The sequence below is a fragment of the Antechinus flavipes genome, chromosome 4, assembly GCF_016432865.1.
Source record: "Antechinus flavipes isolate AdamAnt ecotype Samford, QLD, Australia chromosome 4, AdamAnt_v2, whole genome shotgun sequence".
Classification (NCBI taxonomy): Eukaryota; Metazoa; Chordata; class Mammalia; order Dasyuromorphia; family Dasyuridae; genus Antechinus; species Antechinus flavipes.
In genome coordinates, this window is record NC_067401.1 from 131635120 (window position 1) to 131654191 (window position 19072).

At 41.5% G+C, this 19072-nt stretch overlaps 1 protein-coding gene across 2 annotated transcripts in view; it reads left to right on the plus strand.

Annotated features, from left to right (window-relative positions):
- ACLY (ATP citrate lyase) overlaps positions 1-19072 on the plus strand; it is a 43939-nt gene that overhangs the window by 11185 nt on the left and 13682 nt on the right. Inside the window, exons 8-19 of one of the 2 annotated variants that reach the window (XM_051994477.1) lie at positions 230-348; positions 1429-1565; positions 2288-2349; positions 4569-4686; positions 5682-5836; positions 6055-6145; positions 7018-7047; positions 9823-9964; positions 12725-12893; positions 14193-14297; positions 16944-17140; positions 18380-18461. In XM_051994477.1, coding sequence (XP_051850437.1) covers positions 230-348; positions 1429-1565; positions 2288-2349; positions 4569-4686; positions 5682-5836; positions 6055-6145; positions 7018-7047; positions 9823-9964; positions 12725-12893; positions 14193-14297; positions 16944-17140; positions 18380-18461 — 1407 coding nt within the window. The remainder of the gene's footprint in view (positions 1-229; positions 349-1428; positions 1566-2287; positions 2350-4568; positions 4687-5681; positions 5837-6054; positions 6146-7017; positions 7048-9822; positions 9965-12724; positions 12894-14192; positions 14298-16943; positions 17141-18379; positions 18462-19072) is intronic. The other variant, XM_051994478.1, reaches the window with a different exon arrangement.

The following is a 19072-nucleotide window of genomic DNA, read 5'->3' on the forward strand; positions in this document are numbered from 1 at the left end:
GTGTTCTAGAGCATGGGGGGCATAGTGTTCTCGAGAAGCCTTGTCTCAGAAGTGGGGCCCCGCCTGGGCTCCCCCTGCCAAAGTCAGTTTAGTGACCTCCTACAAGTCTCTGGAGAGAGGGAGGTATCTGGATTCTCTACCAATTTGAGGAGAAGGGGAGGGGAAGTAAAGTCATCTGTGGACAGATTGCCCAGGCCAAGAGACCTTTATTCTGTGATTTTTCCCCTAGGAAGCCTACATCGCTGACTTAGATGCCAAAAGCGGGGCAAGCTTGAAGCTGACCTTGCTTAACCCCAAGGGAAGGATTTGGACCATGGTGGCTGGAGGCGGTGCCTCCGTTGTATACAGGTGAATGGGGGGGCAGTGCTAGGGAAGAAGGGGGTGTTCCCCATGACTCATCCCCTTCCCCTTCCAGACACCTTCCGAAGTTTTGGGGCTGATCCTCAAGCAGCAAATGCTAACACTTGTTCTAGATTCTGAATTCTTTTCGGTCTCCTCATGACTTGTGACACAATGTCTTAGACCTCATGTCTGCCCCACTGCTACAAGGAGAGGACCTCTCCGAAGAGGAAATGAACCGTGGCATAGATTGTATATTGTTTTTAAAGCTAGAAGCAACATTCTTTTCTATATGTTTGCTGTGGCCAATTATAACCTGTTGGTTTATACTAAAGTAAACTTTAGTTACTAGTTATCTTCTTGGGCATGGATTGAAGTATGCCATGGCAGATGACTGAAAGAGAATGTCAGTCTGTAAAAGTCTGAAATAACATAACCATTTATCCATATCCTAGGTGCCCCCTCCCCCTTCCCTTCCTGCCAGTGTTCTGTAGGGGCTGTGTTAAGATGTTGTGATACTATACTGGTCATGGAATTAGGAAGTGGTGAGTTCAAATCTTGTTTTTGACAGTTGTTGGCTGTGTGGCCATAACATAAGTCACCTCATTGCTCTGGAGTCTCAGTTTTAAAGTAGAGATTATACTTGTAGCAACTACAGTAACTCACAAACTTTAAGGCACTGTATAAGTATCCATTCTAAAATAGCATCAACTGTTGGTTCATAAAAGCATAAGATCATAGATTAAGAGCTGGAAAGGATCTTAGAGATCAACATCCTCATTTTATAGAAGAGAAAAGTAGGCAGAAATGTGTCTAAGGTGGATTTTGAACTGAGGTCTTCTTGACTGTTTGACCCTCTGTCTACCATATGATTACCCACACTTGATGTTTAACCCCAGGTTGCAGGCTTTCCTGTTCACTCCCCTTGTTCATGCTGTCTCCTTCCTGTAGAATATATGTTCTTTGAAGGTGAGGACTGTCTCTGCATTGTAGTGGTTACTTAGGAAACACTATTTGATCCATTCACAAATGGATAATTTAAGAATGAACCATAACCTCCATCCTCTTACCCCAGCACTTTTTTTACAGTGACACGATCTGTGATTTGGGAGGTGTAGAGGAACTGGCTAATTATGGGGAGTACTCTGGGGCTCCCAGTGAGCAGCAAACCTATGACTACGCCAAGACCATCCTCTCCCTCATGACCCGGGAGAAGCACCCACAAGGTGAGATGGTTCTTTCTGCCTTCCTCCAGGAAAACCTCCATCCTCCTTTGTACCCGGGGCCTGATATAGTACTCATCTGCACTCTGGGTTTTCCATATTGCAGGTTATCAGTATGTTAGTCATGACCCACTTTTTAATTCCTAGTGGATTTTCTTTGCCCACTGTAATTGATATGTGCTCAGAAAGGCATTACAGGTTAGTCTCATCATTTTTATATTCCATACTTGTTAAAAAGAGTAGTCTTCTCATTAAAAATAATAATTAAGGAATTGTCTCCAGTTTTAGTCCACATACATCAGTGTGCGTGATTTACAGCTTTAGGGCCAAGAGGTCCAGGAGGGGTTGTGACTTCCATCATAAGTATTTTCTGATGGCTTTGAGGTCAGTTATAGAAGAGCTGGTCAGTCCCAAGTCCAAGTTTAACAAGAACCTGGGTAATTTCTGCTGCTCTCTTAAAAAAACAAATAGTGTTAATGTAGTGTAATGTGCTCTGTACTTTAAGAACAAAACACCACCTAGGGAAAAGGACCATAATCAATAGCTGCCTTTCATTCAGCAAATGTGTACACAATACAAGCTTCGTGGCTGGTGCATACCAGGGAGCCCCTCCCCCTCTGGCAGACAGACAGATTTTGTCTTTCTTCTTTTGCTTTGATTAGCTCCAGACTTGATAGTCATTGTCCCCAAACTTAATCTCTTTTCTTTGCTCATCCCAATTTTAGGCAAAATACTCATCATTGGAGGCAGTATTGCAAACTTCACAAATGTTGCTGCCACCTTCAAGGTAAAGGATTCTTGTGGGCAATAGCTTCTGGCAGGGAGGGCTGGCTGAAGGAAAGTTAATGCATGTACTTCCCAGTGATTGAGGATTATAGGATTGGTCTGTAAACTAGAAGGGTAGAAGGTATTTTATGTGGGTTCTGTGGTCCAAGGAAGCAAGGGCCATGAAAGGCAAGATAGTCTGTTTGGTCAAGGAGTCTTTTTTTTTTTTTTAATAACTTTTTATTGATAGAACCCATGCCAGGGTAATTTTTTACAGCATTATCCCTTGCATTCACTTCTGTTCCGATTTTTCCACCCCCTCCCCCAGATGGCAAGCAGTCCTTTACATGTTGAATAGGTTACCGTATATCCTAGATATGATGTATGTGTGCAGAACCGAGCAGTTCTCTTGTTGTACAGGGAGAATTGAATTCAGAAGGTATAAATAACCCAAGAAGAAAAATAAAAATGCAAGCAGTTTATATTCATCTCCCAGTGTTCTTTCTTTGGGTGTAGCTGCTTCTGTCCATCCTTGATCAATTGAAACTGAATTAGCTCTCTTTATTGAAGAGGTCCACTTCCATCAGAATACATCCTCAAACAGTTTCATTGTTGAGGTATATAATGATCTCCTGGTTCTGCTCATTTCACTTAGCATCAGTTCATGTAAGTCTCGCCAGTCCTCTCTGTATTCATCCTGCCGGTCATTCCTTACAGAGCAATAATATTCCATAACATTCATATACCACAATTTACCCAACCATTCTCCACTTGATGGGCATCCATTCATTTTCCAGCTTCTAGCCACTACAAACAGGGCTGCCACAAACATTTTAGCACATACAGGTCCCTTTCCTTTCTTTAGTATCTCTTTGGGGTATAAGCTCAGTAGAAACACTGCTGGATCAAAGGGTGTGCACAGTTTGATAACTTTTTGAGCATAGTTCCAAATCGCTCTCCAGAATGGCTGGATGTGTTCACAATTCCACCAACAGTGCATCAGTGTCCCTGTTTTCCCACATCCCCTCCAACATTCCACATTCTTTCCCTGTCACTCTAGCCAATCTGATAGGTGTGTAATAGTGTCTCAGAGTTGTCTTAATTTGCATTTCTCTGATTAATAATGATTTGGGTCCAGGAGTCTTTACTGAGAGATGGGCTCCTGAGGAGCCTACTAAGAAAGTTGCTGATTAACTGGACTTCACTTTCCCCTTCTACCCACATTGGTATAAAGTCATTTATGATCAATTGTTCATCATCTTTCAGTAATCCTAAAGTGGTTGTTTTGGTTTTTTATTAGATGCTTTATATGCTCACTTAAAACATAATATTCTAACTTCACTTCAGATGACAGTAATTTGCTTAGTAGCTGTTCATATTTAAATTGAATTAATTTTCAGAGGATAAAGTACTATGACATAGTCCAGCTACTCTCTCTAAATTCCCATTAGGATTCTTTTCATTCATTTTCATTTATTTTTCCTCACAAAGATTAATTAATTTTGTATCCAGTTCTGTTCCTCTTCCCTCTATTTTTCATTATTTCATTCAGTCTTTTCCAGATTTCTTTTTTTTGTTCTAATTATTCATCTTAGTTGCATTGTGATATATTCCAACACATTCACACACCACAATTTCACCAGTTAGATATTTAGGTTACTTCTAGATATTTTTGTTTGGTTGTTTATTTTACAGTCACATAAAAATAATTCCACTGTAAAAACACTTCCTGACAATTTATTTGTCATTTTATTGCTTACTTCAAAACTACTTTCCAAAAAGATTCTTGAAGTTTGTAATTCCACCATCAATCAATGTGTAACCATTTTTCTACCATCCTGCCAGCATTGGATATGTTTGCTGTTAATTACTTTTCTAAGATTCTTTTACAGTTTAATGTATCGATTATATAGGTTTTTCTTTAGCATCCCTTCCTTATCCTTCTTTCCCAATTTTTTTTCCCTTTTTGGTCAAAAACAAGAGTAGACTATGTAGTAACGAGACTGGTTTTGTCTTGTATGTATACAGGCTCTGAAGATCATTGCAAATGAAGATTCCCTTTCTGATTTCCCCACATACCCCTCCCCATGGCAGCATTTTCATTCAAATGAATGTCTAGCCTCCTAAGGATGCTAAGCTTTGAGAAACACTCATTGGGAGGCTCTTGTATTCTCATATAGTTGTTTCATACTCTGTCCTACGTGCAAGTCAGACATTGTGGTGTCTCTTGTTGGTCTCCAGGGCATCGTGCGAGCAATTCGAGATTACCAAGGTCCCCTGAAGGAGCATGAAGTCACCATTTTTGTTCGAAGAGGCGGTCCTAACTACCAGGAGGGCTTACGGGTGATGGGAGAAGTTGGTAAGGTTGAGGGCTGCTCTGCCCCTTTTTCACTCTTGCCTGTTGTTTCTTTCCTTCCCTGACAATTTTGTGCTCATTCTTGCCCTCTCTTCTTTTGTACTAATTTGTCCATTTTCCCTGTTCTGTCCATCCATTTGTGACTAGGTTTGTTTACTTTGTGTGAAATGATCCTTACTAAGAACACATGGTGTAGATAGTAAGCCCTAGGGGCCAGGAGGGTCCCTCCTCAAATATCTTCCCAACTGGAAACAAACAATTTTATGACAAACAAAATTTCATTCCTGAGCAGACCTATGCTAAAAACAAAACAACAAAACAGATTTTTTTTTAAAAATCCTGTTGAAAAGAAGAAATTAATAGCTCACTTTTGGGAAGTACCTTAGGGAGTTGCAACAGAAAAACAAGAACCCTGCCAGCATTGAGTTGATTATTGTTGATTAGTGAGAGAAAGTAGCAGCCAATAGAATAATTAGGAAAAAGTAAAACTGACTTTCATGCTATTCTATCCTATTCACATTTTTTCCTACAAAAGAAAGAAGAAATAAATAGGTCCCTAAATCCAAGAATTGGTAACTGTAGCTAGTTTTAATGTTGGCTTTTATTTAAGTAATAACAACTTATAAAAATGGTAGGCAGTCTCAAATAGGCTTGTTCAGAAGTGAATTTCAATACCGGGCATTCTGGTACAATGGAAAGAATAGATTCCCATTTATTAGCTGAATGATCCTGTCACCTTCCTGAGCCTCAGTTTTCTCACCCATAATAAGGTGGTGACACGAATACCTGTGTAGTACCAACAAGCACCTCCTCCCTCCTCTCAAGGTCCTGTGAATGATAGAGCACCTTGCAACCCTTAAAAGGACTATGTGAATATCAACTATTATTAATAAGACTGCCAGTTATAAGGTGTGTTATGGGTAATTCCTGGTCAATGTGGGAAGAGTGATCCCTGTGAAATTAGATGTGACTGTTTTTTTTACCTCCTCTCTCTCCAGGGAAAACCACCGGGATCCCCATCCATGTCTTTGGCACTGAAACCCACATGACTGCTATCGTGGGCATGGCCCTAGGGCACCGGCCCATTCCCAACCAGCCTCCCACTGCTGCCCACACTGCCAACTTCCTCCTTAATGCCAGCGGCAGCTCCTCGGTAGAGCACATTTTTCTTTTCCTTTTTTTCTCTATGCTTGTTTTCCTACTAGCAGACAAGGGAGAATAAAAAGAGGAGCAAGATGCATTCTAATTTTCTCAGGGCTAGGGCCTAATTGGGTTTTTCCCCAGGTAGTCTTCACTTCCTCATATTTTTCAGGGGATACTTCTGGGAGAGCAATAACTTTGAAGTGACTCAGATTTCCTCTCTCCCACCAGACCCCAGCCCCCAGCAGGACGGCATCTTTTTCTGAATCAAAGGCTGATGAAGTGGCCCCTGCAAAGAAAGCCAAACCAGCCACGACTCAAGGTAGACAATCTGAGGGGTGAGGAGCTTCTGCAGCCTTGTCTGTTCCCTTCTCTGGGTTGTTAGCCAAGTGGAGAAGAAGAAAATGTAGTTTGGACATTGATGTGGGGGAAGGGAACTAGAAGAGAAGGATGAAATTGGCTATGGATGAGGGATAAAACTGGTTTTACTGAAGGTTTGAGGTGCAGAACTGTCTTTCAGACAGTTTCCCCTTGTCATTCCCCTTTCGTGTTCTGTGTTAAAGAGAGGAGTGGATGAAAGTAATGGCAGAGGAGGGGACTAGGTAGCAGATAATGTCAGAATAAGTCAAAAATAGAAATCAGAATTCCTTTTTTGACTTTTCTCTTTTATTATGTGGAAAACAGAGCTGCTGGCTTCCTGATTTGGATTCTTGCAGTTCTGTGGGTTCCCCACCCCAGACTGGCCCTGACTTAAATAATTTTGTGGTTGGGTGCGAGGTGGGACGTCCTGGATTTCTGGTGTGGCTGGCTCTGAGAAAAGGTCTGGGTAAGGTGGTCAGTGACAGCTTCGCTCACCCTTCAGAAGGGACCTATTCTCTGAGTGCTCTGCTTGGCCTGGGGGGGTGGGGCGGAGGGAGCAGCAGGGCCAGCGCCCTGTGCCCCTGAGCCTATTTTGAAGCCCAGCTTTGCACTGTCTTCTTCTTTCCCGATATATATTCTGAGTGGAAGTTGGGAAGGCTTTTGCCCTTCCTCAGTCCCCTTCCCGCCTATTTCCTACCATCTGGCTGTAATCTGACGGACAGCATGGCAGTGATTTAATTGAAAGCCTTTTTTCCCTTGGCCCTCTCATACTATGCACTCATCCCTGGAGTCTTCAGTGGGTCACTCAGTTGCCTTGGTAATTCTCTTTGACAGATTCAGTCCCAAGTCCACGATCCCCGAAAGGTAGGCTGCCCATTACTAGTTAAATGTGTGACCTTGTTAGTGGTTGATGCTGCTGTGTCCTCTTCTCCCTCTCTGGTGGGTTTGTAGTGTTGTCTGGAATCTCTCCTATCCTTCGCTCTCTCTTTGAGTCCTGTTTCTCTCTTCTTCCTCACTCGGCATGTTAACACTCTACTATTCTAACTGGGTGACTGACCAGGGCTGAGCCTGGTTGGGGTGCAGTTGGATGAACGGTGAAAGAGGAGGAGGAGACACTTGGGAGTTTAGACTAAGAATAAGGGACATAAAAGCTCTTTTTGCTAAAGGGAGCCTGAGAGTGGTGGTCTTGTGCCTTTCCTTCTTCCGTGCACAGAAAGTGGTGGGAGGTAGAGAAGTAAGGTCATCATATCATGGTAGCTGAGAAATTCATTCAGCTCTCTCTTAACCTATGGAAGAAGAAGGGAACCTCATTAAGTGAACACCATAGAAGATAAATCATTTGTTTCCAAAATGACCACATCTCCTGCTCTTCTTGTCTCTACCTTCCTCTGTCCCCCAACCTGGTTTCTCAGTGCTCCAAGGAGCAACAGGGTTGTGTATGGATTTTTCTTCCTTTCCTGTGGGAGTAAGAACCTGACAAGGGAGAATGTTCAGGAGGCAAGTAAAATCCTGAGCACCTGGTTAATATGTAAATTGGATAATTGAGAGTTATCTCTATATTTTTTGTATTCCCATCATCAAGATCACCCTAGATAGGAAGGCCATCTCCAGAGCACCCTGGAAAGATAGGATGGTTGGGTTGGCATGGAGGTCAGGTTTTGACTATTGAATTACTCTTGACTTTTAGGTAGAAGAAAAGTGATGAGAAAGAAGCTATTTGTGGGATCCCTGATAATAGTGACCCAAAAGAAAATTGAATTATTAAATTCAAATCATAATACATCTTGAGTTGTAAACCTGGATCCCTACTCAAGCATGTGAGGTCTCTGTCCTCCTCTCAAGGAACTTATAGGCAGAGAAAAAGTCACCAATTGGTTCCTTTGCTAAAATAGAATCTTTTAAAAGTTAAAATGAGTTGCTCTTTTTCCTAGCTTTGTTTCCTGTTTCCTACTGAGTTTGGAGCATGGTAGGCAGGAAGGAAGGTCTAGAGCAAGAGCAGAGGTGGGAGCAGTGACAAGCACATAGTCCTCAGACATGGAGTGCCTGCAGGTAGAGCTGGGAGCTCAGGCTTTGTAGTCATAGCTTTACCTTTGCCCACTTTTTGGAGTTGTATCTTTCTGATCACAGGGCCTTTCATGAACCCCTTGCACCACCACCACTGACCAATTTTTCCATAGAAATCTGTGTTAACCTCAACTTGTACAGAACCACACAAGTTTCCAGGATACTGGGTCAGGGATTGTTTTTAACCAACATATAGACTCTGCTCTCGTTTAAAGTTGGAAATTGGCAGTGATTGAGAAGCATTTTCTGGGGCTTCTGCTTCCCTTTTATCCTTTAGGAGAGAGATTGGGTGATAATCTCTGGCTTGCCATGATTCCCCCTTGCCCAGGGGTGAAAGTCCCTCTGAGTTTGAGGGGGCACAGTGAAAACCCTAAGTGTGGCTGGTGACTGGCATTTTTTCTCACTTATCCTACATGGGCCTTAGTCTCCTCATCTCTGAAACGAGCAGAGGTGTACTGGACGGTCTCCTGCATCCCTTCTGGCTCCAGATTTCTATGTGATTGCTGTGGTTGTGGTCCCACTGGACAGACCCTGCTGGATGTCTGTGTGTCTGGACCAGACTAGAATCAGCCTCTTTTCATTTATCATGACCATATACCTTGCCATCATTTTTCAGATGAGGGACTTGAGGCCCATAGAGGTGAGGTCTCTTGCACTAATCCACATTGGGTGGGAGATTTAGATTTGGTGACCACTGCCCCCACCCCACCCCCCTCCACCCACACCCCCCACTCCCATCCCATGGCTTGGTCCTCTTTTATTACAGTGGATTAAGATCCGGATTCATTGAAGGAGCAGCAGGACTAGGCTTCTCAGCTAGAGCAGAAAGTCTTCTGTTCCCAAGGGCTCGAGCACTCTCCTTCTGCTGAGGACCTCTCAGTGCCCCTGGCAGCAGCAGCCTGAGGGTTACAGAGAATCCTCCAGAGAGAAGGGGGTAGGAGCTGGAGGTTCGCGCTGCAATCACAACACATGGCTTCCCTTTGGACAGAATCCTCAGGAACTCAGTGGTGATGGCTGGGATTCTGCCTATTCTGTTACTTTGAATTCTGATTCATTTGGAAGAAGTGAACAACGGGGAAGTAGTTTTGTTTTAAGCTAGTTATTTTCCCCCTTAAGTGGAAAGGCAGGGTTTGCTGTGCCAATTATATAAACAAAGTAGGGAGGAGCAATGTTTAACCAAAGAAAGCAAACTTTTGGAACCCACATCGCATTGGCAAATACACATAATTCAACAGTTATGAATAAGTTTTATTTCTTCAGTCAAGCAAGTCTGGCAAGATTTAGCAATTCTTTCCCAATGTTCCAGTTAGGTCCTGCTTCAAAGTATTAACCCTTCATTTTTTTTTTTTTTTTAAGAGACAATTCAGACAGTTCAGGAATTTGGGCTGGTTTTAGGTTAATAAAGTTTTAGTCAAGTTCAACTATTAATGTGTTATTGCAGCATCTCTCTGGATGTTGACAGTGCTCCCCTCCACCTCCCTGCAGAACCCACTTAGATTTGGGGTTCTGGGGTGGAGGGTGGGAGCCCTAGTGATCCAGGCCCTTGTACTCTGTCTTGTTCTCCTGCCAATGTAGGAAAGGCCACAACCCTCTTCAGCCGACACACCAAGGCGATTGTGTGGGGCATGCAAACGCGGGCCGTGCAGGGCATGCTCGACTTTGACTACATCTGTTCCCGTGATGAGCCCTCAGTGGCTGCCATGGTCTATCCTTTCACGTGAGTCACCCCATCAGGAAGGACTGCAGTGGGAAGAGTGTGATGGTGAAGGGGTGTGGAGTGGGGAGAGTGTGTCTTGCACCCTGGAAAAGGGACTTTTTAAGTCTGTGATGCTGAACCAGCAGTTAGTCTCCCTGAACCTCAGTCATCACATGCGTGAAATAACAATACATGTATTGCTGTAACCTATTTAACATGTATAGGACTGCTTGCCATCTTGGGGAGGGAGAGGAGGGAAAGAGGGGAAAAATCAGAACAGAAGTGAGTGCAAGGGATAATGTAAAAATTTACCCTGGCATGGGTTCTGTCAATAAAAAGTTATTTTAAAAAAAATACATGTATTGTTATCCCTATATAAATCTCTCACTTGAAGTTCTTGTGAGGAAGGACTTTGTAGACTAAATAAAAAGTATGAGGTGAATCGAAGTGATATAGTGAGTGATTCTGGGAAAAGATCTATTCTTTCCACAGGCCAGAGAAATGCTTTCCTGCCTAAGATCCTTACTGCCTCTGCTTTCTATTCTGTGAAAATGGAGTAACTATGGCACCTCTCTTCCAGGGTGACTTAAGGAGGGGTCTAGGAGATAACAAAAGTTAAGCATTGTACAGACCTTCTTAAAGACCCACCTGAATGCTAGGTGTTACTCCATTGAATTGGGAAATCCCTTAATTTATTTATTTTTATTTTATTTTATTTAATAATAACTTTATGTTGACAGAATCCCTGCCAGGGTAATTTTTTTACAACATTATCCCTTGCACTCGTTTCTGTTCCGATTTTTCCCCTCCCTTCCTCTAGCCCCTCCCCTAGATGGCAAGCAGTCCTATATATGTTAGATATGTTGCAGTATATCCTAGATACAGTATATGTTTGCAGAACCAAACAGTTCTCTTGTTGCACAGGGAGAATTGGATTCAGAAGGTAAAAATAACCCGGGAAGAAAAACAAAAATGCAAATCGTTCACATTCATTGCCCAGTGTTCTTTCTTTGGGTGTAGCTGCTTCTGTCCATCATTTATCCATTGAAACTCAATTAGGTCTCTTTGTCAGAGAAATCCACTTCCATCAGAATACATCCTCATACAATATCGTTGTCAAAGTGTATAATGATCTCCTGGTTCTGCTCATTTCACTTAGCATCAGTTCATGTAAGTCTCTCCAAGCCTCTCTGTATTCATCCTGCTGGTCATTCCTTACAGAACAATAATATTCCATAACATTCATATACCACAATTTACCCAACCATTCTCCAATTGATGGGCCAATTTCCAGTTTCTAGCCACTACATACAGGGCTGCCACAAACATTTTGGCACATACAGGTCCTTTCCCTTTTTTAATATTTCTTTGGAATATAAGCCCAGAAGTAGCACTGCTGGATCAAAGGGTATGCACAGTTTGATAACTTTTTGGGCATAATTCCAGATTGCTCTCCAGAATGGTTGGATTCGTTCACAACTCCACCAACAATGCATCAGTGTCCCAGTTTTCCCACATTCCCTCCAACATTCATCATTATTTTTTCCTGTTATTTTAGCCAATCTGACAGGTGTATAGTGGTATCTCAGAGTTGTCTTAATTTGCATTTCTCTGATCAATAATGATTTGGGACACTCATATGTGTGGTAATAGTTTCAATTTCATCATATGAAAATTGTCTGTTCATATCCTTTGACCATTTATCAATTGGAGAATGGCTTGATTTCTTATAAATTTGAGTCGGTTCTCTATATATTTTGGAAATGAGGCCTTTATCAGAACCTTTGACTGTAAAGATGTTTTCCCAGTTTGTTGCTTCCTTTCTAATCTTGTTTGCATTAGTTTTCTTTGTACAAAGGCTTTTTAATTTGATAAAATCAAAATTTTCTATTTTGTGATCAGTAATGGTCTCTAGTTCATCTTTGGTCACAAATTTCTTTCTCCACAAGTCTGAGAGATAAACTATCCTATGTTCCTCTAATTTATTTATAATCTCGTTCTTTATGCCTAGGTCATGGATCCATTTTGATCTTATCTTGGTATATGGTGTTAAGTGTGGGTCCTTGCCTAATTTCTGCCATACTAATTTCCAGTTATCCCAGCAGTTTTTATCAAATAATGAATTCTTATCCCAGAAGTTAGGGTCTTTGGGTTTGTCAAACACTAGATTGCTATAGTTGACTATTCTGTCTTGTCCTTTTCCACTGATCAACTAATGTATTTCTTAACCAATACCAAATGGTTTTGGTGACTGCTGCTTTATAATATAATTTTAGATCAGGTACAGCTAGGCCACCTTCATTTGATTTTTTTTTCATTAATTTCCTTGAGATTCTTGACTTTTTATTGTTCCATATGAATTTTGTTGTTATTTTTTCTAGATCATTAAAATATTTTCTTGGAAGTCTGATTGGTATAGCACTAAATAAATAGATTAGTTTAGGGAGTATTGTCATCTTTATTATAGTCGCTCGGCCTATCCAAGAGCACTTATTATTTTTCCAATTATTTAAGTCTGACTTTATTTGTGTGGAAAGTTTTTTGTAATTTTGCTCTTTCTAATTTTTTAAATGAAGCATCACTCAAACTGAAAAGGGACTTGCTTAGCTCCCTTCAGGTCATAAATGAGTCCAAGAGTTGCTTCCCACTCCCAAAAACAGAGTTAGTGTCCTCTTTCCTGCCTTCCCCACCCTCAGACTTGGAGGACACAGCTCTGGTCTCCTCTGTATTAGTACCCGACCTGTCCCATTCCATCCCTCACCATTTCCACTTCTCTCATAGTGGGGACCATAAGCAGAAGTTCTACTGGGGCCACAAAGAGATCCTGATTCCTGTTTTCAAGAATATGGCAGATGCCATGAAGAAACACCCTGAGGTCGATGTGCTCATTAACTTTGCCTCCCTCCGTTCAGCCTACGACAGCACAATTGAGACCATGAATTATGCACAGGTGGGTGGGCTTGTTCTCCCCACGGAAACATTTACAGGTCCTAGAAGTGGGAGGACCAGGTTAGAGAAACCCTAACTTCTGAATTGAGAGCAAATGCCCTGAGCTGCTGCTGCTACACCCCTGACTCCCTGCTCAATACCCTGGATTTATTTGTGCTCATCTATTACCCATCCTGGCAGCCTTCCTGCTCCCTGTTTACTACCAGCTTGATGTGTTTCCAAGGAATGAATGCCTGTTAATATTGGACAGAACAAAAGAGAATCGAAAGAGGTATCCAAATGCAAAGAGTTTTGCATTTGTTAAGTGAAAGGCTTATTTTTTAATTATCCCTGGGATGGGTGGAACAGAGAGCAAAGAGTATAGAAGCTAAGGCTGAGAGAGAAAGCTAGAGATGGAAATGAATATAAAAGGGTAAAAAATGTTTGTTCTATGGACTAAGGGATCAGTATTTTGGGAAAGGAACCGAGTAGTAGAAACTGGAGCAACATCACTGACTTGAGAAGTGTTTGCACCTGCTCAGACATTTGACAGTTACTCTTGATGCTGTTCTAGTGACAGGGCAGAGAGTTGTGGAATCCTCTCTGGTTGGAGGTGCAGGTCCAACATGAATCACAGACCTGAATAGTCTGAATGGCAAGGGGAAATTTTATTGGCACTGAGAAGACAGACTTCTGAGTAACAAGGTCCTGGCAGAGAAATAACAAAAGTTTTCACTGAGAAGAGGGTCTCTTCACAGGGGGCAGGAGTCCTGGCAGGCAGCTGTACCAAGGAGAGAGGTTCCTTGGCAAAGGATAATCCTGCTTCAGACATTCTGCAAAAATATGGTTTAGAACATCTATAAAGTCTCAGGTTAAAACTTCCAGTTGAAAAGAAAGCCAATGAATGCCCCCAGGTGTAGATCACCAATTGAATGAAAATCACTTTGAAGGCTTCCTGAATGAGGATATGGCTACTAATGGGAAGTTGGGAGGAATGATTTGCCTTAGAAAAGCCCCCCTGGGAAATATGCCTTCTTCTAGACTCTCTGGAGTTTGGGAGGCCAGGAATCAAAGGGGACACGGTTTCTTCACTACCCCCTCTCACTCTTGTATGCTTTTGGGCCGATCAAGAACAGTCTTGGCAGAATTGAGAATTCTGTAGGAATTGAGGATGAAGAAGAAAGGTCAGTGCTGAGAATTGGGAAGATTAGCATTTCAGAGGAAGCAAAGTGATCTGCTTGGGGGTCTCCCTTACCCTGATCTGGAATAGTTTAGTGAGATAGGTCCTCAACAGCCTTTCTTTCTCTCCTTCCTTTTACAGATTCGTACAATTGCCATCATTGCTGAAGGCATCCCTGAAGCTCTCACCAGGAAACTAATTAAAAAGGCGGATCAGAAAGGAGTGACCATCATAGGACCTGCCACTGTAAGCTTGGCTACTTTTACAATTGTTAATTTACTGTATATTTGTAATCCTGCTTCAGGCAATGCACTTAAAAATGTCTCTAGGAAGATTTTGTGACCCATGTGTATGTGTGCGCACACTCCCGAGCACATACACACACAAACCCTACCAACAAAAGATGTGGTTCTTTTCAAGTAAGAAAAATTCCCTTTTATCTCTTCCTCTGTCTGGGAAGTCACTTCCATTGTAATGCCATAGAAACTGAGCCAGGATACTGATTAGAGAGTATTTAATAATTTATTTAAAGGGAGAGATATGCTGGAACCAAATGGATCCATGGTTTGGCCCCAGGGCTGAATGAGACTATCCAAGAATCTAGCACACAATGTGAGTTCTCAATGACCTATATACACGTGGCTCAGACTCGGGGTAGATTGAGGCAGGGGCAGAGGCAGGATACTGAGAGCAGAACAGGAATTGACAGGGTGGGGTGAGCCTCCGGAGATGGGGGGTGGCATCTTGATAAGATGGTATCTGACATTTCCCATAGTTTGGGTCGGGGAGAGGCATTCTCATTCTAAAACATAAGATCTTTTATCCTTATCAAATACTCTGATAAAGATAGGGGAGGTTTTGCAGGACTGAGCTTTGAGCTGATAATTATAAACTGAAGCAGAACAATTAGAGAAACTGAATCAGGACTGGGTCAGGATAATTAGAGAAACTGAGTCAGGACAATAAAAGAGAACTGTGGCATAACACTGTAAATCTCCCTATAGATTACCTATGTGCTTCTTGAGAGGCATTCTCCATGCAGGTGCCAAGTTTCTTCCTAAAGCAGTAGTCTCACCATGACCACATCAGTCTCTATGCAGGAAAGATTCCTTTTACTTCTAGTATCAAAGAGAAAATTTTTTTGTTCAGCTTTTTTTTTTAATAGCTTTTTGTTTATAAGATATATTCATGGAGCTCTCTTTGTAGTGGCCAGAAACTGGAAATTGAGTAGATGCCCATCAGTTGGAGAATGGCTGAATAAATTGTGGTATATGAATGTTATGGAATATTACTGTTTGGTAAAAAAAAAAAATGACCAACAGGATGATTTCAGAAAGGCCTGGAGAGACTTACATGAACTGATTCTGAGTGAAACGACCAGGGCCACGAGATCATTATATACTTCAATAACAATACTATATGATGACCAATTCTGACGGACCTGGCCATCCTCAGCAATGAGATGAACCAAATCAGTTCCAATGGAGCAGTAATGAACTGAACCAGCTACGCCCAGCGCAAGAACTCTGGGAGATGACTAAGAACCATTACATTGAATTCCCACTCCCTATATTTTTGCCTGCCTGCATTTTTTATTTCCTTCACAGGCTAATTGTATAATATTTCAGAGTCCGATTCTTTTTGTACAGCAAAATAACAGTTTGGTCATATATACTTATTGTGTATTTAATTTATATTTTAATATATTTAACATCTACTGGTCATCCTGCCATCTAGGGGAGAGGGTCAGGGGAAGGAGGGGAAAAATTGGAACAAAACATTCGGCAGTTGTCAATGCTGTAATATAACTTGTAAATAAAAAGATATATGCATGGGTAATTTTTCAGCATTGACCCTTGCAAAACCTTTTGTTCCAATTTTTCCCCTCCTTCTCCCAGATGGCACGTAGACCAATACATGTTAAATATGTTAAAGTATATGTTAAATACAGTATATGTATACATGTCCTGCTCAGCTTTTAAAGCCCATCACACCTGCTCCCATTATTCTCCTCCATCCTCCACGATTCAGTAACACTGTCTGCTTTCCATCTCCGACCGCAGCTGAGCATTACTTTAGTACTTCCCTCCCACCCCCATGCTTGGAATGCCTCCCAGCTTCTGGTTTTCCAGAATCAGCCCAGATTCAACCTTCTGCAAGAGGCTTTTGTTGATCCCCCTCAGTGTCAGTGTCTTCCTTGTAAGAAATTCTTCAGGTTAGCATGGGTATATCATATTATGTCCATGATGTCTTTATTAAAGAATGTGGGCTTCTTGAGGACAAGGACTGTTGTTTCCCCAGGACTTAGCAGTGCAATGTCTGATAATCTAGTAAGCACTTGGTAACCTGACCAAAAAAAAAGTCCAAGCATTTCCTTTCCTCCTCTTCCTTCTCTTTCCAAAGAAAGCATTTCTGATCTTTTCAGTGATTGGTCTCTTAACTATAAACAAAGGAGGCCTTGATTTTTGCCCCAGGGATTACCAAGGTAAAAGAAACTGAGAGAAAGAAAGACCCTTGACCTCTCAGAGGTAGCCTGGATAATCTTGGTGTTGGGAGATGGAATCAACATTTGGATGTTAAGCTAACCACCAATGTCTGTTGATGAGTGGTGTTTTTATTGGGGTTGGACTACCTTATACAATAATGCCATATGTGCTCAGGTTAAGTCAGAAAGCCTTTTGTGTTCTGTATTGTGGAATTTTCCTCCACTTCTCTGTTCTCCTCCTTAAATATTGCCTAAGGATCTAGGATTCCATGTAGCTTATGTGAACAGTTCTTGCTATCTAATTCATTTCCCTCTCGGTTAGATCTTGTTGGAGCAAAATTGATGATGTTATAATTTCCTAGGTGCTCCCTCCACTCTTTCTGACATCTGTCTCTTCTGCTCTATAGGTTGGTGGGATTAAGCCTGGGTGCTTTAAAATTGGGAACACCGGCGGGATGCTGGATAACATACTGGCGTCCAAACTGTACAGGCCTGGCAGTGTGGCCTATGTTTCCCGCTCCGGGGGCATGTCCAATGAACTCAACAACATCATCTCCAGGACCACAGATGGTGTCTATGAGGGTGTAGCCATTGGTGGGGACAGGTAACTATCAGCAGGGTCAGAGAAATTCGGAGAAGTGGGGTGGCCTGGGACATTTAGAAGGTTTTAAATTTAGTGGGAAAGAGATTGAGGGGCAGGGGCCAGGAGACCTGAGTTCTGTACTCTTAACTCCTGGCACTGGGACAAGTTACTTCATTTATTTAGACCTTAGTTTGACAACCTGGAAAGTAGTTTCCATGTTTACTTCCCTTCACCAGAATAGTTGTAAACTTCAGGTTAAAAGATTGGTTTTGGTTTGGATTTCAAAAGATTGGTTGGTGATTTCATCAGTGTGGGTATTCCCACCACTATTAAGATCAGGGCCTCATTCATAACTTAGTTCATGGCCTTAATGAGTAGTTTATAAAACCCCTCCCCCAAAAAAAATTTGTCATGGGAACAAAGCTATTACTTAGATAGTCAACACAGTCTGCAACCATTAGTATTTTCTCAATAATACTTTTATCTCTCTAAGGATCTAACAGAGCTCATGATGGCCTGAAATAGGTTTTTTACATTCAGATTCATCTTCTCATCAGTGAGATATCTGAGAATAAGATACTAGATATAGAAAGCATTTTGTGAAATGTAAATGTTCCATCACAATAACAAATTTGCCTAAAATAAGTGTTGTTAGGGGGCTAAAGAAGCTCCTTCCTCTAGAATGGCTCATAACTAATTAATAATTGGTTTAATATTAATTAATAACAATAACTAATGTTTATATAGTGCATATTGTGTGCCAAGAACTATATGCTCTTTATTCATAATTACCGCAATTGAAAAATTGGGAGGTTTTGACCTTTGATCTTTTATACATGATTTCTAGTGGGCTCTCTTGAGAATGAAATAGTTTAAATTGTTTAGGGTGTTTTTGTTTTTGGTGGGGGGGTTTTTTGTTTGTTTTTTTAGTTATTATTATTTTTAGGGAAAAAGCATTTGGGGTTAAATGACTTGCCCTGAGTCACACGGCTAGCAAAATGAACTTACTTCCTCCCAATTCCAGGACTGGTACTCTATCCCCTGTACTACCTAGCTGCTCCTAAACTGTTACTATTAAAATTTTCCACCAGAAAACTACATTTAAACTCTAGTATGGTTATCAATTTATTAGTGCCTCTAGTATGGTTTATAAAATTTCATTTTCATTCTCAATAAACTTAGTAGCAGCACAAACAGTTCAGTGTGTGGCTTCAAAACAAAACCCTTTCTTCTGACCCTTATCATTGTCTCTTCCTTCAGATACCCAGGCTCAACATTCATGGACCATGTCTTGCGTTATCAAGACACACCAGGAGTGAAGATGATTGTGGTACTTGGGGAGGTAAGTCCTTGGTTCCGGTCCTGATCCACAGCCCTGGGAGCCTGAGAAATTTCAGCAGAATGAGAAGCAGCAGAGGGTGATAGAGGGAGGTGCCCCTGGGAACTCAGGAAATCCTCCTCCTGGGTGGCTGTGAGCCAATCCCCTGTCAGTGATTAGAGCACACAGATCCAGACCAAAAAAATAGGATTCCACTAGCCTTACCTGAATAAGGAAGGCAATCCTACTTAGCTCTAGCTGGCCACTGTCTCTTCCTAGTGGGGAGTGGATTTAGAATCTTAATATCTAAAGTTGGAAAAGATAATTCTATTCTGCTTCATGTAGTGAATCTATTTCTAAATCATCCTTTGCTTTGTGTGTGTTGAGAGAAAGAAAACAAACAGGTGAAAATACTATGCTTCAATCCACATTTAGTCTCCATAGTTCTCCCTTTGGATGTGTCATTTTCCATCCCAAGTCTGTTGGAGTTCTATGTTTGTTTGTTTGTTTTCGATTCAACAAAAATTCATTTTTCCTCGCTCTTAAATAAAGAGAAAAAACATTCGGACAAATATGCTGTTAAATAAAGTGAATTCCCACATTAGTCTACATAATCTCAAGGAATCTTCTCTTAT